Source organism: Orycteropus afer, unplaced genomic scaffold (genome assembly GCF_000298275.1).
Source record: "Orycteropus afer afer isolate SDZICR_OR568_19922 unplaced genomic scaffold, OryAfe1.0 scaffold00516, whole genome shotgun sequence".
In the NCBI taxonomy this organism is placed as follows: Eukaryota; Metazoa; Chordata; class Mammalia; order Tubulidentata; family Orycteropodidae; genus Orycteropus; species Orycteropus afer.
The window spans coordinates 1300265-1326372 of record NW_006922103.1 but is presented as its reverse complement, the minus strand read 5'-3'; the positions used below and the strand labels follow the sequence as shown (position 1 = coordinate 1326372).

At 40.1% G+C, this 26108-nt stretch overlaps 1 protein-coding gene across 1 annotated transcript in view; it reads left to right on the top strand.

Moving 5' to 3' along the window:
* Window positions 1-26108, top strand: part of LOC103209702 (docking protein 6) — a 606523-nt gene that overhangs the window by 476661 nt on the left and 103754 nt on the right. The window contains exon 7 of the mRNA XM_007955603.1: window positions 22166-22283. Coding sequence (XP_007953794.1) covers window positions 22166-22283 — 118 coding nt within the window. The remainder of the gene's footprint in view (window positions 1-22165; window positions 22284-26108) is intronic.

Here is a 26108-nt window from a genome sequence, read left to right as displayed (position 1 = left end):
AGGTCCCAATCATCTGGCTTCTCTTCTGCTGTTGGTGCATTTTGAATTATGCTTGGTAGTCTATTTATACCAAATATTAGGGCCCTTAAATTTGACCCTAAATTTTCCTTGAGATTCTCTTCTTTTTAAGACAGTGCTGTAAATGGAAATGAAAAGATAGGTCAGTAGTAAACAAACTAAAATTAAAGTTGCTACAAGAATTGCATGAAGAATTGATTCAGCAAGGTGGCAGATTACAAGGTCAACACATAAAAATTATTCATGTTTCTACATATCATCAATGAAAGGGCAAGAAAGGAGATTAATGAAACACTATCCTTTGCATAGCATCCGAGAGAATAAAGAACTGAGGAATAAATTTAACCAAGACGACAAAAGACTTGTACACAGACAACTATAAAACATTAGTAAAATAAGGAAGATCTAAATAAATGGAAGGATAATCTGTTTATGGATTGGATGGCTTAATATAGTTAACATGTCAGTAATACCCAAAGCAACCTATAAATTCAGTACAATCTTCATCAAAATTCCAACAGCCTTATTGCAGAAATGGAAAGCCAGTCCTCAAATTTGTACGTAAGGGCAAGGACCACCAAGTAGCTAAAGCAGTCTTGAAGTAGGAGGACTCATATTCATCATTTCAAAACATACTGTAAAGCAACAGTGTCTTAGTTACCTAGTGCTACTGTAACAGAAATATCATATGTGATGGCTTTAAGGAACAGAAATTTATTTTCTCAGTTTGAATTCATTGCGTCATATCTAGAGCAAGGCGCTCTCTCTCTCTCTCTCTCTCTCTCTCTCTCTCTCTCTCTGCGCTAGGGGAAGTTCACAGATCCCTTTCGATTCCTGTAAGCTTGGCATCCTTTGCAGATCTACATGTGTCTTGGCAACAGTCTTCCTGAGTCTAGGAGGTTCTAAGCACAGGGACCCTTTGTCCAAAGGACATGCTCCTCTACCAGCCTTTCTTTTTTGGTGGTGGTCAGTTCCCTCCTTCAGCTTGTTCAATCTCATATCTCAAAGGAGATTGACTCAAGATACAACCTAATCCTATAGATTGCATCCTGCCTCGTTAACATAACTGCCGCTAATCTTGTCTCATTAATATCATAAAAAAGCCCACTGCCATTGGGTGGATTCTGACTACAGTGACCCCATTGGGTTTCCAAGACAGTAAATCTTCACAGAAGTAGATTGTCCCACTTCCTTCCTGGGAGAAGCTGGTGGCTTTGAACTGACAACTAGTTAGCAGTCATATGCCTTATGCCCTGGATCACTAGAGTTCCTTCATTAATATCATAAAGGTCATGATTTACAATACATAGGGTAGTTATATCACATCAAAAAAATGGAGGATAATTACTTAGTACTGAGAATCTTGCCCTCACTGAGTTGAGACATATTTTAGGGAGACTCAATCAAACCATAACACACAGTAATTAAAATAGTTTGATGTTGGTATGACAATAGATACACAGACCAATTGAAGAGAACTAAGAGTCCAGAAGTAAGTCTATACATATGTTATGGTCAACTGATTTTGACAAAGGCACTAAGTCCATTCAGTGAGGAAGGAATAAATAGTGTGAGAAAAACTGAATTTCCACATGCAGAAGAATGAATCACTACTTATGCCTCACACCATACATAAAAAACAATTCCAAATGAATCAAGGACCTACATGTGAAAACTAAAACCGTAAATTTCTTACAACAAAATATAAGGGGATAGTTTCAGGACCTAGATTTTTACAGCAGATTATCAGTTATTACTACTAAAGTATAAGCAGCAAGAGACAGACAATGGGACCTTGTAAAAATTAGACGTTTTTGTTTCTCAAAAGGTTTTATCAACAAAGTGAAAAATAACCTGCAAACAGGAGAAAACTTTTAGAAACCATATTCAATAAAGGTCTAATATCCAAAATATTTATTGGGGAAAAAAAAACTTCACTTAACAACAAAATGGTGAACAAACCAATCAAAAAAATGGCTACAGTTGGGTTTTTTTTTTTTTATTTTTATTGTGCTTTGTGTGCAAATTTACGAAACTTGTTTTACATTCAACAGTTCATGCCCATCTGATTTCATGGCCCTGATTACAATCCCCATCATAAAAGTCTCTCCTCCCCTCTCCCCACTGTGAGCACTCCCTCCCCCTCCCTGTGCCCTTCTCACCCATGCATTCCTGTCCATCCAGCTTTCTCTCTATGTGAGTGCTACTCCTCTGGTGTCTCATGGCCAATTGATCCAAGGGGTGCATCCACCTAGGGTAGGTGTTCTGCATGTAAGTGAGTCCATTTCTAGTCCCAAAGTGTAAACTGGGACCATAGCCCTGGGGGTTCCACCGGTCTCTTTCTGACCAGCAATTCTGCTCATTTTTGTGTTTTTTAATTTTGTTACACATTTTTCCTCCTCTTCGATCCAGTTCTCCAGATTTAACCCCTTTCTGAATAGTTTACATTGGTAGCTAGGCACCAGCTAGTTCTTCTGGTCTCAGGTCATGGAAGCTGAGGTCCTCGTGGTCCTTCTTATCTTTAGAATAATTGTTTCCAGATGACTTTGATCTTCTTCACTCTTCTTTGCTCCAGATGAGAGGAGACCAATAGTTGCATCTTAGATGGCCACTAGAAAGCTTTAAGACCCCAGTTGCTACTCACCAAATTAGGTTGGAAAAGAAAATTTTTATGAGTTATGTGCTCTGATTGAGCATGATGTCCCCTAAGACTATGGTCCTGAGCCCCCAGGCCTGGTGATTCTCTCTCACAAGATGTTTGGTTGTCTCTGAGAAGTTACCCCAACCCTTTATTCTATTGCTTCTATAATGTGTGTGGCTAAATTTGGAGTACAGGACTTTTTGAACAGACATTTCACCAAACAGGATATTTGAATGTCCAAAAAGCACATGGAAAGATGTTTAGTGTTATTAACCATTAGGGAGATGCAAGTGAAAACCACAAGATTCCACCTTGCCCCCATTAGAATAGCAATGACCAAAAAAAAAAAAGTAGGTTTTGGTGAGGTTGTAGAGAAACTGGTGTAAATCCACTGCTGGGGGGAGATACAATAGTGCAGCCACAGTGGAAAACAGTTTGGCAGGACCTCAAAAAGCTGAACATAGAAATACTGTGTTGTTGTTCTTGTTAGGTGTCATCAAGTCTGTTCCGAATCACAGTGACTATGTACAATGGAACAAAGCACTGCCCACTTCCGCACCATCCTAGCAACCGCTGCCATGTTTGAACCCATTGTTGCACCCACTGTGTCAGTCCATCTCGAGGGTCTTCCTCTTTTTTGCTGACCCTGTGCCAAGCATGATGTCATTCTCAATGGACTGATCCCTCCTGAAAATATGTCCCACGTAAGTGATGGAACTACTATGTGACCCAGACATCTCAATCCTAAGTATATACCCAGAAAAAGTGAAAGTAGAAATGCAAACAGAAACTTATACACCAATGTTCATTGCAGCACTTTTCACAGTAGCAGAAGGTGGAAACCACCAAAATGTCCATCAACAGATGAATGGGTAAACATGTAGCATATACATACAATGCACCATTACTCAACCATAAAGAGAAGTCAAGTCCTGATGCATGGTATTACATGGTGTGCTTTGAAAAGATTATGCTGACCAAAGTGGTGAAAGGCCAAATACTACCTGGTCCCACTTCTAAGCTATAAACAAATAGAAAACAAAGATTATTAGTGGAGACCAGGGGTGGGAGGGAGAGGGTAAGGGAGATATTTTGCTTAGAGAGCTTTGAGTTTATGTTCCTGATGGAGGAATAATTTGGAAAAGGATAGCAATAATGAATGTACAACATGAATAACATAATGGATCTCTGAATTGTAGTTGTCATTAGGTGCCCTCAAGTTGACTCTCATAGCAAACCTATGTACAACACAGCACTTGCTGTACATGAGTCCATTGTTGCGGCCATTGTGTCAGACTCATTAAGGGCCTTCTCCTTCTTTGCTGACCCTCTACTTTACCAAGCATGATATCCTTCTCCAGGGAATGGTCCCTCTGACAACGTGACCAAAGAAGGTGAGACAAAGTCTGGCCATTCTCGTTTTCAAGGAGCATTCTGGCTGCACTTCTTCCAGGACAGATTTGTGTGTTCTCCTGGCAGTCCGTGGTATTTTCAGTATTTTTCACCAATGCCATATTTCAAAGGCATCAACTCTTCCTGTCTTCCTTGTTAATTGTTCAGCTTTCACATAAATATAGGGTAATTGCAAATACCATGGCTTGGGTTAGGCGCACACTTGTCTTCAAAGTGACATCTTTGCTTCCTAACAATTTATAGAGGTCTTTTGCAGCAGATTTTCCCAGTGCGATATGACATCTGATTTCTTGACAGCTGCTTCCTTCGGTGTTATTTGTGGACCCAAGAAAATAAAATCCCTGTCAACTTTTTATTTTCTTCATTTATTGTGATGCTGCTTATTGATCCACTTGTGAAGATTTTTGTTTTCTTTACATTGAGATGTAACACTGTAGTCTTTGATCTTCATCAGTAAGTGCTTCAAGTCCTATTCATTTTCAGCAAACAAGGTTGTGTTGTCTGAGTATCATAGGTTGTCAATGAGTCTTCCTCCAAACCTGATGCCACACTCTTCTTCATGTAGTCCAGCTTCTCAGATTGTTCGCTCAGCATACACATTGAATAACTCTGATGAAAGGATACAACCCTGCTGCACACAGTTCCTGATTTTAAAACATGCAGCATCCCCTGTTCGGTTCAAGCAACAGTCTCTTGGTCTATGTACAGGTTCCTCACATGCACAATTAAGTGTTCTGGTTCCTTTTCTTCTCAATGTTATCCATAATTTGTTATGATCTACACAATCTAATGCGTTTACACAGGCAATAAAACACAAATAAATACCTTTCTGGTATTATTTGCTTTCAGCCAAGATCCATCTCACATTAAGTAATTATATCCCTTGTTCCACATCCTCTTCTGAATCCAGCTTGCATTTCTGGAAGTTCTCTGTCAATATACTGCTGCAACTGTTTTTGAATTATCATCAGGAGAATTTTACTTGCATGTGGTATTAATGGTACTGTTTGATAATTTCCGCATTCTCTTGGATCACCCTTCTTTGGAATGGGTAAAAATATCGACCGCCTCCGATCAGCTGGCCAGGTGGCTGTCTCCCAAATTTCTTGGCATAAAGGAGTAAGTGCCTCCAGCACTGCATCCATTTGTTGAAACATCTCAATGTGTATTCCATCAATTCCTGGAGGCTTGTCTTTGGCCAGTTTCTTCAGTGCAGCTTTGACTTCTTTCGATATCACTGGTTCTTGATCATATGCTACTCTTCTGATATAGTCTGATGCAGTGCCTATCTGTGTTTTCTGTGTTCTCTTCATGCTTCCTGCATCATTATTTTACCCATAGAATCCTTCAGAATTGCAACTCAAGGCTTGAATTTTTCTTCACTTGTTTCATTTTGAGAAATGCCTGGTGTGTTCCTCCTTTTTGGTTTTCTAACTCCAGGTCTTTGTAGATTTCATTATAATAGTTTGTCTTCTTGAGCTATCCTTTGAAATCTTCTGTTCAGCTCTTTTAATCTTGTCATTTCTTCCATTTGTTTTAGCTACTGTCCTTTCAAGACCAAGTTCCAGAGTGTTTTCAGACACCCAGTTTGGTCTTTTGTTCCTTTATTGTTGTTTTTGAATGAGCTTTTGGCTTTCTTCATAGGTGATATTCCTGATGTCATTCCACAACTCATCTGGTTTTTGGTCATTGGTGTTCAATGCATCAAATCTATCCTTCAGGTGATCTCTAAATTCAAGGTTATGTTTTGGCTGTTGTAGACTTGTTTTAATTTTCTTCAGCTTCAACTTGAATTTGCATATGAGCAATTGATGGTCTATTCCACAGTAAGCTCCTGGCCTTGTTTTCACTGATGATATTGAGCTTCTTCTTCACGTCTTTCCACAGAAGTCAACCTGATTCCTGTGTATGCCATCTATCTAGTAAGGTACACGTGTACAGCCACCATTTGTGTTACTGAGCAAAGGTATTTGCAATAAATAAGTTGTTAGTCTTGAAAAATTCTAACATGTGATCTCCAGCATCATTTCTATCACCAAGTTCATATTTTCCAACTGCCAATGATTCTTTGTTTCCAGATTTTGCATTCTAATAACCAATAGTCATCAGTACATATTGATTGCATATTTGTTTGATCAATTTCAGACAGCAGAAATTGGTAAAAATGTTTAATTTCTTACCTTTGGCGTTAGTGGTTGGTAGTTGTAACTGGTCTTCCTTATGGATATTATCCTGTCACTGTCAGCATCATATTTTGGGATAGACTTTGAAACATTCTTTGTGATGATGAATGCAACACCATTCCTCTTCAATTTGTCATTCCCAGCATAACAGATCATACGACTGTCTGATTCAAAATGGCCAAAACCGGTCTATTTCAGCTCACTAATGCCTAGGATATCAATCTTTATGTGTTCCATGTCATTTTTGACAATTTCCAATTTCCCTAGATTCATACTTTGTACATTTCACATTCTGATTATTAGTGGATGTTTACAGCTGTTTCTTCCCATTTTCAGTCATGTTCTATCAGTAAATGGTGGTCCCAAAAGTTTTAGTCTATCCACATCAAGGTCAAGTCCAGTTTAAGGAGGCAGCTATTCCCCAGTGATATATTGAGTGTCTTCAAACCTGAGGGGCTCATCTTCTGGCACTATATTGGACAGTGTTTCAGTGCTATTCATAAAGTTTTCCAGTAATACAGCAGACAGTGTTTCACTGCTATTCATACATAAGGTTTTCACTGGCCAATTCTTTTAGAAGTGAATGTCTGTTCCTTTTTCCCAATCTGTCTTAATCTGAAAGTTCCACTGAAACCTGTCCACCATGGGTGACTCTGCTGGCATTTGAAATACTAGTGGCATAGCCTCCAGCCTCACAGTAACACACAAGCCACCAGAGTGGTATCTGAATTGGAGCTCTGGTGGCATAGATCCTAAGCCATTTGACTGCTAACCAGAAGGCTGGCAGTTCAAACCTATGAGCCACTTCTCAGAGAGAAGGTTGGGTGATCTACTTCCATAGTGGTACTGCCTTAGAAACCCAAGGAGGGGTCACTATGAGACAAATATGACTTGATGGCAGTGAGTTTAGTTTAGTTTTTTTTTTTTAAGTTGTTGAAATGGTGCATATTTTCTTGTATATATTTTCACCACAATTTAAAAAAATGGCACGTGGAAATAAGTAAAGCTATTACCCATGAATGTGAGCATAGCTCTGAGTTCCCAGTCTATGTATGTGCAGTGTGGAAATTCAGCACTGCATGGTGGTTAACAAGATACAGTTTCTAGAGAAAGGCTCTAACGGAGCCTTTATGTAAACTTGGAGAAATCACTTACCATCTGTGTGTCTCAGTTTCCTATTATAATGGGCATTAATGATGTCTACTTCATCTATTAGAGTACCATCTGGCCTTTAGGAAAGGATCAGTAATTATTAGCTAATTTATAACATGATACTGACACAGGACTGGGCAGTGTTTTGCATGAGTCAGAAATGACTCAACAGCACCTAACAACAACAACAACAACTTCACGTGACTGGCAAAAGATAACTAAGTTAGCCTCATATTTTTGATTTGTGCCCTCAAATCAGTTACTAGTCATAGTGACCATATGTACAATGGAACAAAATGCTGCCCAGTCCAGTGCCACTGAACAATCATTGCTACGTTTGAACCCATTGTATTCGAGCCACTGTGTCAATCCATCTCATTGAGGGTCTTCCTCCTGTTCAGTGGCCCTCCGCTTTACCAGCAGTGATGTGCTTCTCCATTTACTGGTCTCTGCTGATAATATGCCTAAAGTTCAGGAGACAAAGTCTCACCACGCTCGCCTGTCAGGGGCATTCTGGCTGTACTTGTTCCAAGGCAGATTTACTTGTTCTTGAGGAAGTCCATGGTATATTCAATATTCTTTGCCAATACCACAATTCAAAGCCATCGATACTTCTTTAGTCTTTCTTAGTCATTGTCCAGTTTTCATATGCATATGAGGCAACTGAAAATACCATGGCTTGGGTCAGGTACATCTTAGTCCTCCAAAGTGACATCTTTGGTTTATGTTTAAACGGGTAAAATTGTTATAACCCACCACTAACCATTCATCATAGCAACCCCCATTGCATTTCCAAGGCTGTAAGTCTTTTCAGAAGTACATCACCTCCTCTTCCTCCTGCAGAAGACCCTCCTTCTGGTTAGCAGTCTAATACCTTATGCACTGAGCCACCAGAGCTCCTACAGTTTTCATTATTTGCTTGTTGTTGTTGTTGTGTGCTGTGGAGTCGGACCCAATTCATAGCAACCCCTCCTTGGGTTTCTGAGGCGGTATCACTACGGAAGTAGATTGCCCAACCTTCCTTCCGAGGAGTGCAGACACTGGAAATTATATATAAACTTTCCTACATCCTCTAGATATCTACATATTTTGAAACCAAAAGAGCAAAAAATGTATTTGAAATGTCTGTTTTCATGTTTTAATATGTATCCATCATATTCCTTTAACTCAAAGAATAGTCCTGTAAATGCATTTACTTAGAGTGTATATACATTTATATATATGCATTTACCTATATACATATATATTCTTGAAAGCATTGCTGATTAGAGAGACAATGGTGCCCAGCAGGTTTATGGAGATACTCATAATACTTTCATATTCTTCTTCTCTAGCCTGTTCACTCTTTCTGAAAGTATTCTTGTCAGTACATGGTTTAAGATCTATAATAACAGCATCCATTTTGTTTTAAGTTTCATGGAAATGATACAGTATGAAGTCCAATTTTAAATGACATCTAGCAACTTGAATTAAATGACTGTGTAAACTACATTTTCTTTGTTTATCTGGTACAAACTCAGCAAGGTGTCTCCTAACTCTTTCCATTTATCTTCAGTAAAATGGAAAATTAAGTGTGAGGTGTCCCCTATTGAAAATTAAGTCAAGTCTGTGAGAAGCCAATTGCCCATAAACACTCAGACTTCAGAGCCTGTTTTCCTGAAGCCTTACAGCACCAAGCTTGGCTGTCTGGAGGTCTCTAGGGTCTCTGTTCCCATACAGAGTTTCATGAGCTCTTTTTTAAGAAATAAAAAGAAATGCCTTCAACTAAAAGTGCACTTTACTCAGCATTTCCTTACTAAGTAGCAGTACATAATTTTACAACTCACATACAGTTCCCATTACTGCACTTCACAGCCACTTGAACTTTGTTGCTTGTATAGTTCTTATTTACAATGCCTTTCACTACCCAGGTCCCTCTTGTCTCAGTCATGCCAGGGAACATGGATATACAAAGCTAGGACTGTCCTTTCTCCGTTTTCATTGTACACAAATAAAAACCCCTCTGTGGAAATCTCTCATCTACCTCTCATCTGCCTCCCACTTTTTCCTACCTGCACATATTATTACTGTTTTGGCTTGCCACAGAGTAGGGTTCAACTCCTAACGACCCTATGTACAAGAGAATAAAACAGCCTGGTCTGGTGACATCCTCATAATTGTTGCCACACTTGAGCCCACTGTGCCAATCCACATCCCATTGAAGGTCTCCCACGTTTTTGTTAACTCTCTATCTTACCAAGCATGATATTCTTCTCCAGGGACTGGTCCCTTTTGACAACATGACTCAAGTACAAGAGAAGTCTTCCATCTGGCTTCTAAGAAGCATCCTTGCTGTACAGATTTGTTCATTCTTCTGGCAGTCCATAGTATATTCAATATTCCTCCCAACATCACAATTCAAATGCATCAGTTCTTCAGTCTTCCTTGTTCATTGTCCAGCTTTCAAACGTATATGAAGCTATTGAAGAGACAATGGATTGATCAGACCACTTTAGTCCTCAAAGTGATGTCTTTATCCTTCCATAATTTAAAGAGGTCTTTTGCAACAGATTTACCCAGTGTGATACATCCGTTGATTTTTTGATTGCTACTTCTCTGGTAGCGTAGTGACTAAAGCACTTGACTGCTAACCAGAAGGCTGGCGGTTCAAATCCACCAGCCACTCCTTGGAAGGAAGGTTGGACAATCTACTTCCGTAGTGATACTGCCTCAGAAAGCCAAGGAGGGGTCGCTATGAGTCAGGTCTGACTTGACAGCACATAACAACAACAACTTACAGGGACACTGATTGTGGATCCAAGTGAAATGAAATCCATGATTGTTTCGATCTTTTTTCCATTTTTCACAATGTTGCTTGCTGGTCCAGTTGTGAGAATATTTGTTTTTCATGTTAATATTTAATCTCTACTGAAGATTTTCATCAGTAATTGCTTCAAGTGTTCTTGACTTTCAGCAGGCAAGGTTGTGTCATCTGCATGTCACAGATTATTAATGAATCTCCCTCCACTCCTGATGCTGTGGCCCTTTTCATATAGCCTAGGTTCTCAAACTCTTTACTCAGCATATAGATTGTGTAACTATGGTGAAAGGATACAACCCTGGCATACACCTTTCCTGATTTGAAACCATACAGTATTCCTCTGTTCTATCAGAACAACTCCCTCTAGGTCTATAGATAGATTCCTCGTTGTTGTTGTTGTTGTTGTTGTTATGTGCCATCGAGTCGGGCCCAACCCATAACGACCCCTCCTTGGGTTTCTGAGGCAGTATCACTATGGAAGAAGATTGCCCAACCTTCCTTCCGAGGAGTGGCTGGTGGGTTTGAACCACCAGCCTCCTGGTTAGCAGTCAGGTGCCTTAGGCACTACGCCACCCGAGTTCCTAGGTGAGCACAATGAAACGTTCTGGAATTCTAGTTCCTTGCAATACTATCCATAATCAGTTATGATCCACACAATCAAATGCCTGTGTATACTCAATAAAACACAGGTAATTATCTTTCTGGCTCTCTGCTTTCAGGCAAGATCCATCTGACACCAGTAATGATATTTCTTATTCCATTTCCTCTTCTGAATCTGACTTGAATTTCTGGCAGTTTCCTGTTGATGTACTGCTGCAATTGTTTTGTTTTGTTTTTTAATAATTTGCAGCAAAATTTTACTTGCATGTGATATTAATGATATTGCTTGATAATTAACACATTCCTCTGGATCATCTTTTTTGGAATGGACACAAATATGGATCTCTTCCAGTCAATTGGCTAGGGAGCTGTCTGTCAAATTTCTTGGCATAAACAAGTGCTTCCAGTGTTGCATTCGTTTGTAGAAACATCTCAACAGGTATTCCATCAACTCCTGGAGCCTTGTTTTTAGCCAGTTCTGTCGGTACAGCTTGAAGTTCTTCAATACCATCAGTTCTTGACAATATTCTACTTCCTGAAATGGTTGAAGATCAACCTATTCTTTTTGGTACAGTGACTCTGTATATTCCTTCCATCTTCTTTGATGCTTCCTTCATTGTTCAATATTTTGCTCGTAGAATCCCTCGATATTACAACTCTAAGGTTAATTTTTTTCTTCAGTTCTTTTAGCTTGAGAAATGCCAAGTGTCTTCTTCCCTTTTTATTTTCTTACTCCAATTCTTTGCACATTTCATTATACTTTACAAGATGCCCTTTAAAATATTCTGTTCAGATTTTTACTTCATCATTTCTTTCACTTAGTTACTATCCATTCAAAATCAAGTGTCAGAGTCTCATCTAACATTCATTTTGGCCTTTTCTTCCCTTGTCTTTTTAATGACCTTTTCCTTTATTTAAGTATGATATTCTTGATGTCATTCCCCAACCCATCTGGTCTTCAGTTATTGGTATTCAGTGCATCAAATCTGTTCTTCAGATGATCTCCAAATGGAGGTAGGATATACTCTAATTTTCTTCAACTTGAACTGGCATAGGAGCAATTGATGGTTTATTCCACAATCAGCCCCTTGCCTAATTCTGACTGATGATATTGAACTTATCCATCCTCTTTTTCCACAGATGTAGTCAATTTGATTTCTGTGTATTCTTTCTGGCAGGGTCCATGTGCATAGCTGCCATTTATGTTGCTAGGACAAAGTATTTGCAATGAATAAATCATTGGTCTTACAAAATTCCGTCAAATGATCTCTAGTGTCATTTCTATCACCAAGGCCGTATTTTCCAACTACCAAAGCTGGTTCTTTATTTGCTACTTTTGCAGTCCAATCACCAGTAATTATCAATGCATCTTGATTGCATGTTTGGTCAATTTCAGACTTTAGAAGTAGGAAAAATCTTTAATTTTTCATCATTGGCTTTACTGGTTGATGTGTTAACTGAAATAACAGTATTTACAGGTCTTCCTTAGAGACATATGTATATTATGCTATCACTTACAGTGTTATATTTTAATTTAGATCTTGAAATTTTATTTTTGACAATGAATGCAATGCCATTCCTTTTCAATTTGTCATTCTTGGCTTAGTAGACCATTATAATCATATGATTGGAAATGGTTAATACCCACCCATTTCAGCTCACTAATGCCTACAATAATTGATATTTATGTGTTCTATTTTATTTCTGGCTACTTCCAATTTTCCTAGATTCATACGTTGTACATTCCGTGTTCCAATTATTAAGGGCTATTTGCAGTATTCTTTCTCATTTGGAGCCATGCCACATCAGCAAATGAAAGGTCCTGAAGGCTTTACTCCATTCAGATCATTATGGTTGCCTCTACTTTGAGGAGACAGCTCTTCCCTAGTTGTATTTTGAGTCCCCTCCAACCTGAGGGGCTCAGATTCTGGACCTATGTCAGAAGGGGTTTCACTGCCATTCATAAGGTTTTCAGTGGCTAATTTTTTCAGAAGTGGACCACCTCTTCCTTCTTCCTAGTCTGTCTTAGTCTGAAATGCCACTGAAACCTATTCACCCTGGGTGACCCTGCTGGTATTTTAAATACTGGTGACATAGCTTCCAGTGTCACAGGAACACTTAATCCACCACAGTACAACAAACTGGCAGATGAGTGTTGCCCTGATCAGCTGACCAGATCTTCCTCAGATAAATATTCCTTGGATTTTGTGTTTCTGTCTAGCTCATAAGCTTTGATCCAAATATATGCCTTTGCCTTCAGTGTCCTTTCTTGAACAGCTCATTGTGGACAAATTTCCATGCCTAAACTATGAATACACACATGAGTCTGGTCTACATCATCTCTCCCATGCAGAAGTTATGGCAGTAATAAGGAAGCAATGTGTATGAAGCACTTCACGTATAACAAACTCTGGTTTTCCCTCTAAAAGCATAATTCTACATAATATTCATGATAACACTTGAGAATGTTATGGTTACTTGCCATTGAGTGGGCACCTGACTCACAATGAGCCAGGCACAATGGAACTGGAGCAGTGGACCTCTCAGTTGTAGACCACCCCTTTGTGATCTCTAGGACTGTCATTTGTAGACCACACCTTTGTGGTCTCTAGGGTTGTCATCAGCTGATTCTCCTAAGTCCATCACTGGGCCTTTGTTCTCACTCTGGGTCATGGACAGGAGAATTCTACCACCAAACCACCACTGCTCCATACACTTAAGATACATGACATTTATTCCAATTTAGGGATAAGGAAAAATTGAATAATACTTTTCTCTAAAATGTTGAGGCACCTTGCTGAAGTCAGACTAGCACCATGGAAGTGATAGCCGATGCTGGTCTGTTTGTTGCCAAGCCCATGTGCTAACCAACCAGGTGGTTTCTGCCTTCATGTCTTGGTGTTCTACTTGGAAAAGAGGGAGGAAGTGCCCACCTTCCTGTGCTGCTCCAGTGAAATTTACCTCAGTGGTGTCATTCTCATGTGTTCCCTGAAGAGGAATGCAATCAATTTATAGTGAGTTGTAGCAAAGAGGAAGGACACTGGGGCCCTGAAGTCCCAGAGACACCTCTCATTACCTGTGTTACAAGGAACAAATTACAGTATCTTTGGTCCTTCATTTTTCTTGCCTGCAAAATTCCAATGGCATATGTGCTATCAATTTATGTGAATATTATATGAGATAAAATGAATCCGGTTTACATATTGCCAGGCCAGGTACATAAGGAATGACTCAGATATGCTAATTCATAAATGCTAAACTGTATAGATTTGTATCTCACAGGCTAATAAAAATCCAAAATTTCTAGGCAAACACTAGAGAGATACAGAGCAAAAGGCAGATTACTTTAACTAATGTGTACATGGATGAACTTTGTATGGGAGCGCAAGTTAGCATTAATGTTTATCACAGGGGGAGGCAAAGTCTCAAAGCAGCTGAGAATTGTTAGATTCTCTGAAAGATTCAAGCCTTGAATTACATAGCCTATCCATCTAATTAGCTTGGGTTTCCTCACACATGACAGCCTCAGAGTAATCACACCTACATAGTGACAAGGAATAACAAGACAAAGAAGACACTTCCTTAAAGATCATACAGGTCATTTGGGCACAGACGTAATGTCATATCTATCATACTTTAAGGAGCTCTGGTTGTTGTTGTTGTTGTTATTATGTGCCGTCGAGTCAAACCCGACTCATAGTACTGGTGATAAGGCATTGGGCTGCTAACCAAAAGGTCCGTGATATGAACCCACCAGCCACCCTGCAAGAGAAAGATGAGGCAGTCTGCTTCCGTAAAGATTTACAGCCTTGGAAACCCTCTGAGGTCACCAGGAGTCAGAATCAACGTGATGGCAGTGGGTTTGGTATTTGTTTTCATACTTTACTGATCAAGGAAATCACCAACCACCATATGTAATAAAGATGCCCCACTTTTTTGTATGCTTGACAAAGAACTTGCAGCTATCTTTTATCTTCCATAAAAGTAATTTTGATGCAAGGTCAAGGAACCCTGGTGGCATAGTGGTTAAAACACTCAGCTCTGAACCAAAAGTAGGCAACTGGAACCCACCAGACACTATGTGGGATAAAGACATGTCAGTCTGCTTCCACAAAGACTTACAACTTGAAAACCCTATGGGGCAGTCCTACTCTGCCTTATAGGGTTGCAGTGATTCAGAATTGATTCAAGGGCAATAAGTGTGGTTTTGGTATGATGCAAATTCATTTGAAAAACATCATATAGAATTTCTTGGTCCAAAGAAGAAACACAGAACAGAATCATGATTCTTAATGCTTCCGCCAGAATACAGAAAATACCATGGACTGCCTGAAGAACGTACAAATCTGTCTTGGAAGACGTACATCCAGAATACTTCTTAAAATTGAGAATGTCCAGATTGTCTCTTGTACTTTGGACATGTTTTCAGAAGGGACCAGTCCCTGGAGAAAGATATCTTGCTTGGTAAATAGAGAGTCAGTGAAAAAGGGGAAGACCCTCCGTGAGACAGATTGGTGTCATGGCTGCAGCGATGGGCTCAGGCACAGCTAAGAGTGTGTGGATGGTGCAGGACCGTGAAGCATTTCCTTCTGTTGTACAAAGGGTCACTAAGAGTCAGAGCCAACCAAGCTTCAACCTCCTTCCTTTTAAAAGCGACACTTCATCCCTTCGCTATCTTTCATGCATTTTATGAGATTTTAACTAAATAATGTAAGTTATTTCTGGCTGAAGTACCAGGTATGATGACCAAAAAAAAAAAAAAAACAACTTTACCATTTGAAAGAGGATGCAAATAAGGAGGTGGTATCACCTATATTTGGGAGCTCTGGTGGCATAGTGCCTGAGGCATTTCACTGCTAACCAGAAGCCTGGCGGCTCAAACCCACCAGCCACTTCCCAGAAGGAAGGTTGAGTAATCTACTTCCGTAGTGACATCACCTCGGAAACCCAAGGACTCTACAGCAGTGGTTGTGTTGCATTTTTTATCATCTTTATTCAGAACCTACTTGACAGCACCCAACAACATATGTTGTACATGTTCAGGAATTCTAACTAGGCCAAAAGTGGAGTTTTAAAAAATGTATGATATAACCCTAACCCTAACCCTAATAGGAGCTCTGGTAGCATAGTGGCTAAGGCACTTGACTGCTAACCAGAAGGCTGGCGGTTCAAAGCCACCAGCCACTCCTCGGAAGGAAGGCTGGGCATTCCTACTTCCGTAGTGATACTGCCTCGGAAACCCAAGGAAGGGTCGCTATGAGTCGGGCCGACTCGACGGCAAATAACAACAACAGCAACAACATGATATTAATGGATGATGAGCAACAGTACTTGAAAAAGAAGTTCAGACTTGTTGGGAAAAGGCAAAGGTGATTTTTAACCCTTGTATTTGGAAGGGTGGGAGGCTGAAGATGAAAATGAGACTGAACTTTGGTACAGTTTGGGAGAACTTTTGTAAACAAATTTAACAATATACCTAAAGAATAAAAAATACTACAGAACCGTGAAACAGTCAGGAAGTTTGTGTGTCAAATAAAAGTCCATTTTCATGGACAAAATAGTGCTTTAAAATACAGGAGGAGAAGGGCAGAAACATGGCTATAAGCCATTTCAAACTAACATTTCCTAACTTTATTGGTAGATTAGGAGGTAAAAGAAGAAGAAAATTCTGAGTGTGCAGTATGTGTGTACACGTGGATAGAGAACACCAATCTGTGCACGTCCTGATGTACCCAGGACACATGGACAAAAATGGCCATATGTAGTATGTAACAATGAAAAATAAACATCAGAACCTGGAGACTGCTGAGGCTCCAACTCTACTATGTGTTGTAACTGAAAATAACAATGTGCACCCAAAGCAGGATCAGTAATTGTGTACAGCCATCTTTTGTATAAAAGAAGAAACACCACGACTGTCATAAAATGTTACCATAATCATAGAATTATAGGATAGAAGCAGTTTTACTTTACTTTTACTTATGAAACCATTGGGAAGTGCCCAAAGTGACAATCTGTAGGAAATGCTTTAGCCAATCTTTAAATAAGATTTATATGGAAATGTTCAACTTCAGACAGTAGAAAAAAAGTAGAAACCAACTTAAAAAAGAAATAAATTATGACAAGACTTAAATGTATTAAGAAAAATAAATAATAACCCTAATTCTCTCTAAAAGTAAAAACATAGGGGAAATTTTCCAACAAAAAACACAAATATGTAAATTGGAGATAGGAGAGAACTTTCTTAAAAAGCAAAATCTTTTTAAATTCCTGAGAGAATTGTACATATTATGTATATGTACACAAAAACATTGAATTCATATATGTAGATACAAAAATACATGCATGTATACAAAAACACATAGATGTAAATATACATATACAAAATAGATACAAGTATATACATATATATGTATATATACAAGTAAACATGCCAAATAATTGTAAGATAACTGATGAGTCATTAAGAAACAGTGGTTATAGGCCTACCTGCACACACAGAAAATAAATCCCCAGCGGAATACTGACTTAAATGTATGTATGTTTTTTAAGTTTCTCACAAATCCCTTAGGATTGGGGTTTGTTGGTTTTTGCAGTCACTGTGAGTCTCGATCGATTTGAGAGCACTAACAGCACGCATCTGAAGAGCAGAAACAAACCTTTCAGTGAATGTACTGATACACTCAGGCTTAATGCAACAGCCCTTTTCTATGAGAGTCAGGATCCACGTAGACAGGATCCACACTAGGTAGTTCATAAAGGGGCTTTGGTAAGGGACTTGTTTTCAAAGAACAGCAGGGCAACTCAAAGATTAGCAAAAGCAGGAAAGATGCTGCCAGCCACACGTCTAATGCCTGTCATTGTCTCATGGATGCTGGTAAGAACACAAGACCCCTGGGTCAGAGACCACAGACTCTTCCTCCTGTACAGTAGGCCTCATGAGTTCCATGTTCCCGTCAGGGAGGGTGCTGTGGGGCAGCCCAGGTGGACACTGTATACCCAGTTGGTTACTATCAGCTCAGGAACCTGACCTTAGGGAATTTCCAATTTTATAAAATTGCAAACCTGCCCTAAATTTGCCCTAAAAGAAGACATTATTTTTGTTCTGGTCAATAAACAAATCTGATGGGCACAGCATCATCTGGTGACGTGCACAGTGCCTGGCACAGACTGTTGTTATGTGCCTGTGAGTCAGCTCCGACTTGTAGCAACCCTACGCATGACAGAACAAAACACTGCCCAGTCTTTACCCCAGCCTCACAGTCCTTACTATGCCCAAACCCATCGTTGCAGCCATGATGTCAATCCATCTCATTGAGAGTCTTTCCCCCTTTTCACTGGTCCCTTCTAACAACATGAATAATGTAGGTATGAAGAAGTCTGGCCATTCTCATTTCCAAGGAGCATTCTCGCTGTACTTCTTCCAGGATAGATAGGTTCTTTTTTCTGCCAATCCATGGAAACCCAAGGAAGGGTCGCTATGACTTGATAGTACATAACAACAACAACATGGTATATTCAGTATTCTTTGCCAACACCACAATTCAAAACCATCATCTTTTCTTCAGTCTTTCTTATTCGTTGTCCAGCTCTCATATGCTTATGAGGTGATTCAAAATACCATGGTTCATGTTAGGCAAACCTTAGTCCTCCAAGTGACATCTTTGCTCCTTAACAATTTAAAGAAGTCTTTTGCAGCAGATTTGCCCAGTACAATATGATGCCTGATTTCTTGACTGCTGCTTCCATGGGTGTTGATTGAAGATCCAAGTAAAATGAAATCCCTGACAACTTCCATCTTTTTCTCCATTTATTCTGACGTTGCTTATTGGTCCAGTTATGAGGATTTTTGTTTTCTTTATGTTGAGGTATAATCCGTACTGAAGATTTTGTCTTTGATCTTCATCAGTAAGTGCTTCAAGTCATCCTCACTTTCAGCAAGCAAGATTTTGTCATCTGCATATCACAGGTTAAAGAGTCTTCCTCCAATCCTGATGCTGTGTTTTTTCTTATAATCCAGCCTCTCAGATTATTTGCTCACCATAAAGATTGAGTAAGTACGTGAGAAGATAGTCTTGATGCACATCCTTCCCCTATTATAAAGCATGCAGTATCCCCTTGTTCATGTCTAAATAGAGGTTTCTGATGAGCACAATTAAGTGTTCAGAAATCCCTGCTCTTCACAAAGTTATTCACAATTTGTTATGATCCACCCAGTCTAATGCCTTTGCATAGTCTATAAAATACAAGTAAGCATCTCTCTGATATTCATTGCTTTCAAGCAAGATCCATCTGACATCAGCAATGATATCACTCATATCCCTCATGTCCTCTTCTGAATCCAGCCTGAACTTCTGGAAGTTCCCTGTCAATATATTGCTGCAACCATTTTTCAATTTTCTTCAGCAGAGAATTTTACTTGCATGTGATTAGTGAATTGGTTTGATAATTTCCACATTCTGTTGGATTACCTTTCTTTGGGATGGGCACAAATATCCCTCTCTTCCAATTGGTTGACCAGGTAGCTGTTTGCCAAATTTCTTGGCATATATGAGTAAGTGCCTCCAGTGCTGCCACCATTTGTTGAAACATCTCAGTGGGTTTTCTTTCAGTTCCTAGAGGCTTGTCTTTCACCAATTTCTTCAGTACAGCTTGGGCTTCTTCCTTCAGTACCATTGGTTCTCGATCATATGCTACACCTCCTAAATATACCAAGTCTTTTTGGGAGAGTGAGTCTATATTCTTTTCATCTTCTTTGATGCTTCCAGCATCATTTAATATTTTGCTCACAGAATCCTTCAATATTTCAACTTAAGGCTTGAGTTTTTTCTTCATTTCTTTCAGCTTGAGAATATTCCCTGTTGGTTTTCTGACTTCAGGTGTTTTCATTTTTCATCTTAATACTATACTTTGTCTTCTCAAGCCACCCTCTGATAGCTTCTGTTCAACTCTTTTATTCCATCATTTCCTCCATTTGCTTTAGCTACTCTCCATTCAAGAACAAGTTTCAGAGTCTCTTCTGACATCTATTTTTGTCTTTTTTTTTAAATTGTGCTTTAGATGCAAATTTACAAAGTTTTTTTTTTACAGTCAACAATTCATGTACATTTGTTTTCACTCCCCAATTACCATCCCCAACCTTAACCTACCCTCTTCCCCCTCCTTTCCCAGTAACCCTCCCCCCCCCCGTGTCCCTCATAGTTATGCACTCCTGTGTGTCCTGTATTTCCTCTGTGCAAAAGTTGCCCCTCTGGTGTCCTGTGGTTAATTGCTCCAAGGGACTCATCGCCACAGAGTATGAGGGTTCATCACCCTGGCTTGAGTGGTCTGCATATACATCTTGTTTACTATTGGGCTGAGAGCCAGCCCCTGGGAATGAGTCTTATTCCAGGCCTGAATTGTTACCCAGGGCCATAGTATTGGGTGTCCCACCAGACTCCATCCAACCAGCAATTCTGGTCATTATTGTTTTGGGATTTTGTTCCACACTTTTCCTCCCACTCTATCTAGGATCTCCAGTTTTGATCCTTTCCCAAGTGGTTGTTTTCCTGCTTTTTAATGACCCTTTCCATTCTTCATGTAAGATGTTCTTGATGTAGTCCCACAACTCATCTGGTCTTCAGTCATTGGTGTTCAATGTGTCAATCTGTTCTTCAGATGATATCTATATTCAGGTGAGATATAATCAAGGTCCTATTTTGGCTCTCCTTTCATTTTCCTCAGCTCACCTTGAACTTGTGTATGCGCCTTGATGATCTGTTCCACAGGCAACTCCTGGCCTTACAGTGACTGATGGCACTGGGTCTCACCATTGCCTCCTTCCACAGATACTTTTGATCCGATTCTTGTGTCTTCTTCCATCTGGTGAGAGCTAAGGGTGGAGCTTCTGTGTATGTTGTTGGAAAAAGATATTGGCAATAAATAAGTTGTTGGTCTTGCAGAATTCTCATACAACTCCAGCATCATTTCTATTGCAAAGACCACGTTCTCCACCTACTGATGCTTTTTCTTTGTTTTGAACTTTCGCTTTCCAATCACCAGTAATAGTCGATACAACATGATTACATGTTTGCCAATTTCAGACTGCAGAAATCGGTAAAAATTTTCCATTTCTTCTTTGGTTTTAGTGGTTGGTGCATAAACTTGAATAGCAGTAGTATTAATTGGTCTTCTTTGTGGATATTTTACAGATGTTATCCTATAGCTGACAATATTGTACTTCAGAATAGAGCTTGCATTGTTCTTTTTGCCAATGAATATGATGCCATTCGTCTTCATTTTGTCATTCCTGGCATAGTAGACTGTATGATCACCTGATTCAAAATGGCCAATATAAGTCCATCTCATCTTACTAATTCCTAGTGTTTAGATCTTTATCCATTCCATTTCATTTTTGACAGCTTCCAATTTTTCTAGATTCATATTTCATGCAGTCTATGTTCCAATTATTAATGAATGTTTGCAGCTATTTCTTCTCATTTTGAGTCATGCTCCATCAGCAAATGAAGGTCCCAAAAGCTTTACTCCATCCACATCATTCAGGTCCATTCTACTTTGAGGAGGCAGCTCTTCCCTCATTATGTTCCGAGGGCCTTCCAACCTGAGGGGCTCATCTTCGAGTAATACATCAGACAATGTTTCACTGCTATCTCTAAGTTTTTCAGTGACCAGTTTTTTCAGAAGCAGATGGCCCTGCCCTTCTTCCCAGTCTCTGTTTGTCTAGAAATTCAGCTGAAACCTGTCCACCACGGGTGACCCTGCTGGTATTTGAAATACCAGAGGCATAGCTTCCAGCCTCACGGCAACATGCAGGCCACCACAGTACAACAAACTGACAGAGGAGTGGTGGGGGCACAGAATCGGTCCTTAATACGTGATACCTATGAGTCGGGGCCGACTCAACGGCAAACAACGACAACAACAACAACAGTTGTGAGTGATGAACAACAATGGCTTCTCTGTGGTCTAGGAGAACACTTAAACATCTGGGATGTAGTGGATAAAGACACGTATCTTTTACAAGGACCCTGAGATAATTCTCATTTATAGACATGCAAATAACATTGCCTAGAAGGGCACAATTGATTATGACCTTGTATATTGATCAGATTCCACTTGGAATCTAGTATAACACCTTACTGGTCCCTTTATTAACAATGGAGTTAAAATAAACGACATGTGTTAATTTCATGTCATCGTAAAGCATGATTTTACTTCTTTTAAAAAATTAACCCTAACTGTGACCATGCAGCTTTCTAAAGTACATTCTATCGTGTCACCCACAATTCACCTTCAGAGTTGAAAATTTCCAGTTTAACATTTTAAATGAAGCCTAAGTACTTTTCCTTTTCCTTTCAGCTTCAGACGAGCTTGACTGAACCCATGACGTTATCCAAATCCATCTCTCTTCCTCGAAGCGCATACTGGCACCACATTACACGTCAGAACAGCGTGGGAGAGATCTACAGTTTGCAGGGCAAGTACCCTCAGAGCGATGGCGCAGCTCCTCCATTGGCTATCCGCCTGTTGACCAGGAGTCATGCACATTGCTTGCCTTTGGCATTGCTTGCTCTCCTCCATTTGGGTCTGTCAACCATCACCTGCCACATGGGGGCTTTTTTAAAGCTATCATTTCATAGGCTACTAGTGAAAAAAAAAGATTAAAGAAACCGTTGTGTGGTTTGAGGACCAGAGGTGGCTGAGGAACTGCAGTACAACATCCAAAGCACTTTCTAGGAAGCTTAATGTAGCTAATGTCAGGGTCTGTTTCAAGCTGTGCTTTAGAAAGCTTTTCTTTGTCAGCATCTTTCTTCCTTAAAACGATGATCAGTTCAGGAAGGAGCTCTGGTGGCCATGTGCTTAAGCACTCAGCTGGTAACAGAAAGATAGGCAGTTTGAACCCCCCAGCTGCCCCTTAGGTCTGCAACAGTTACAAGAACCGTTTACTTTTATGGTCTCCATATCACTTTTATTGCCCCTTTGGTTGCTTGTTACATGTTGTTATTTTGGGTAACAGTATCTTATGCAGTAACTAACATAATTAACAGTAAGTCAAATAAATATAAAATGTTATTAATGTAAATTACATTATCTTCCTATCTCACCTACTTTGGTCATGTTGTCAGAAGGGACCATTCCCTGGAAGAGGATGACATGCTTGGTAGAGTAGAGGGTCAGTGAGAAAGGGGAAGACCCTTGATGAGATGGACTGGCCCAGTGGCTGCAGTGATGGGCTCAGGTGTAGCAGGGACTGGGAGGATGGCACACACCTGGGCAGTGTGTGGTTCTGTTGAGCTCAGGGTCACTATGCGTCAGAGCCTACTCTGTGGCACCCTGACAACAATACTATAGTTTTACCTTAGAATTAATTCTTAGAGTATTACATTTTGCCATTTTGGAAACCCCTCATGTTATGTTATAGTGTATATATGTGGTTCACATCTGCCATCGAGTCAGTGCTGACTCGTGACGACCCCATGCTCCGTGGAACAAATGCTGTCCAGTCCTGTACTATTGCCACGATTGATCGTAGCTCAGACTGCTGCAATCCAGTGTTTTCACAGGCTCATTTCAGAAGCAGACCACCAGCCCTTCCTTCCTCATTTGTCTGAGTCTGAAACAGAAACACATTCAGCAGCAAGGCCACACACAAGCCTCCACTGAAGGACGAGTGGGTGGTGGCTGCATGTGAGGTGCATTGCCTCAGAATCAAGCCCAGGTCTCCCACTTGGAAGTACAGAGTTCTGCCACTCAACCCCTAATGGCTCCCATGCATTGCATATATGGATGGATGGATGGTTGGTGGAGAGGAGATAATTCCTGTGATACTTTAACACTGCTGATTACTTTTCTTGTCCTTTTAGTCTTCTGAGGCAGTCAAAGCAGAGGATAAGGAGACCTTTGACAATCCATCTTTACTGGGGCATCTGCCCTCATGGGATCAGGGTGGAATCAAACTACACAACAAAATGAGACAGGAGATCACCGAGGCTTAGCACGCTCCCACACAGCGACAGTCACACTCAACTACATTTTCAAGTGTGGTGATTTTGCACTTCCCTTCCCCAGCTCTGTTCCTAGAAGTGGCATCCCTTCTTCCTCACAAAGAGGAGAACGTTATCTGCCACCTCTAACCATTGATCTCACAGAGTCAAAGTCAAAACCTGGGTGTGGAGGGTGTTATACTATCAAGTAAACCACGGGAAGTAGTGAGGAATGAAAACAGACCTGTAGAATTTTCTATTTTTTTTACATTCCAACTGTGAAGCTGAGATCAATATGAATTGAATTCAGCAAGCTTTCATTCTCAGAGAAAACGGGGAAGGTTTCATTGACTCTCTTACTCAAAGTGTAATAGATCGGGACTCATTAATAAGTGGCACATGTTCTAGGATCACCAAAACGTTCGTGGCCTGAAAACATGTCCGATCTGTATTAAGACTTACTCCTAACTTCGATTCTCTGTCGATCCTAAGAGCTCTGCCATCAGCTCAGTTTCACTGTATTCTTTCCTGTCATTCATTGCTGGAACTACAGAGGCAAGATGTGCTGCAGAAGCCTGCGCTAACTTCATCTTTGGAGAACAAGTGTGATGAGCTGCCAAGTGGCCTTGTGACTCCCAGAAGGGTGCTACTGTGCTCTGCCCTCTGGGACCAGAGAGTAAGAAAAGGATTAGCTTAGGACATGTTATGGTGTAATGGTTAGAGCATTGGGCTGCTAACCAAAAGGTCAGTAATTTGAACCCACCAGTTTCTCCATGGAAGAAAGATGAGGCAGTCTGCTTACGTAAGGGTTTATAAGGACTTATAACCTTGGAAACCCAGTGAGGGTCACTATGAGTTGAAATTGACTTAATGGCAGTCAATTTGGGTTTTTGTTTTGTTTGTTTGATTGTTTGTTTTAAAGATGTCCATTGTTCAAAATCTGTACCTCTGAGTGGTTAGCAAGGAGTCCTGGGAGTCATGAAGAGTTAAGCTAACCAAAAGGTTAGCAGTTCAAACCACTCAGGAGCTCTGCAGGAGAAAGAACCCACCTAGTTGCTGCATGGGAGAAATTCCTAGTTATCTGCTCCTGTAAAAATTAGGAAACTGTGGGGAAGTTCTGTTCTGTCACATGGGAGAAGAGCTAGAATCAACTCTAGGGCACCCAGTAACAAATGGCTTGCAAGAGGTTGAATTATGCCACCTGTTCTCGTAGAAGGGGCAGTAAAGACTTCCTTCCTTTTTCCTGGACAGTAAAGTGATTTGTATTAGGGTGTAATTTTCTATTAATGTTTTTCCAACTACTTCTGCATTTCTGAAAAATGTTCATGTTACAACATATTCTAGACGTGTTAACTCTAGACTTGTTGTTAGGTGCCTTCAAGTTGATTACGATTCATGGTGACCCGGTGTATGCAGAGTAGAACTGCTCCCTAGGGTTTTTGAGAATGTGACCTTTTGGAAGCAGATCACTATTCCTCTCTTCCCAGGCACCTCTGTGGATTCAACCTGCTGAGTTTCAGCCAGTAGTTTAATGCTGAGGAGTCCTACGGTGGCATAAAAGTTAGAACTCTTGAAGGGAAGAAACCATAATTTTGAACTCTTGACTCAAAAGTCACTATTTAGACTTCTGGTAAGATGGAGGAATAGCCAGACAATCTACACAGACCCTCTTCAACAAAGAAAAGAGAAGCCAATTGACAGAGTTACAGAAGATAATCCTGGAGCCCTGAGCTTTGAAAGGAAGTATATAGATGTGGATTAGACACCGACTAGTGGAAAAACCTGGATGAAAACTACACCTGAGAATAAGCTCCATTGCCAAGGACAGCAGGGACACATGGGAGGCTGACAACGAGAAAGGAGACAGGTGGTGAGTGTATAAGTGCTGCCAACTACTGAATAGAGGAGCACAGTACTCTGCTTAGATGAAATCCATAGAAAGCAAAAACCATGGGCAAGTCACTTCAACATACAATCACCAATTAAATATAAACACAAAAACATCATAATGCCTCAGAGACAACAGAGCATCACAGTCCACACAAAGAAGCAAGATAATGCAAGAGAAACAGGGAACAGAATACAGACACAAAACACATCCCTGAAGAAGACACAACATTGGAACTTCCTGATAAGGAATTCAAAAGAATTACAGTTAGGTATCTTTAATGAACTAAGAGACAGATCAAGGAAAACATTGACAAAATTGAGGAAAACACAGAGAATACCCTACAGTGATTTCAAAAGACAATACAAGAACAAAATGACAAAATAAATGAAAAATTAGAAATGATACAAAATCCACAGACAGAAATCCA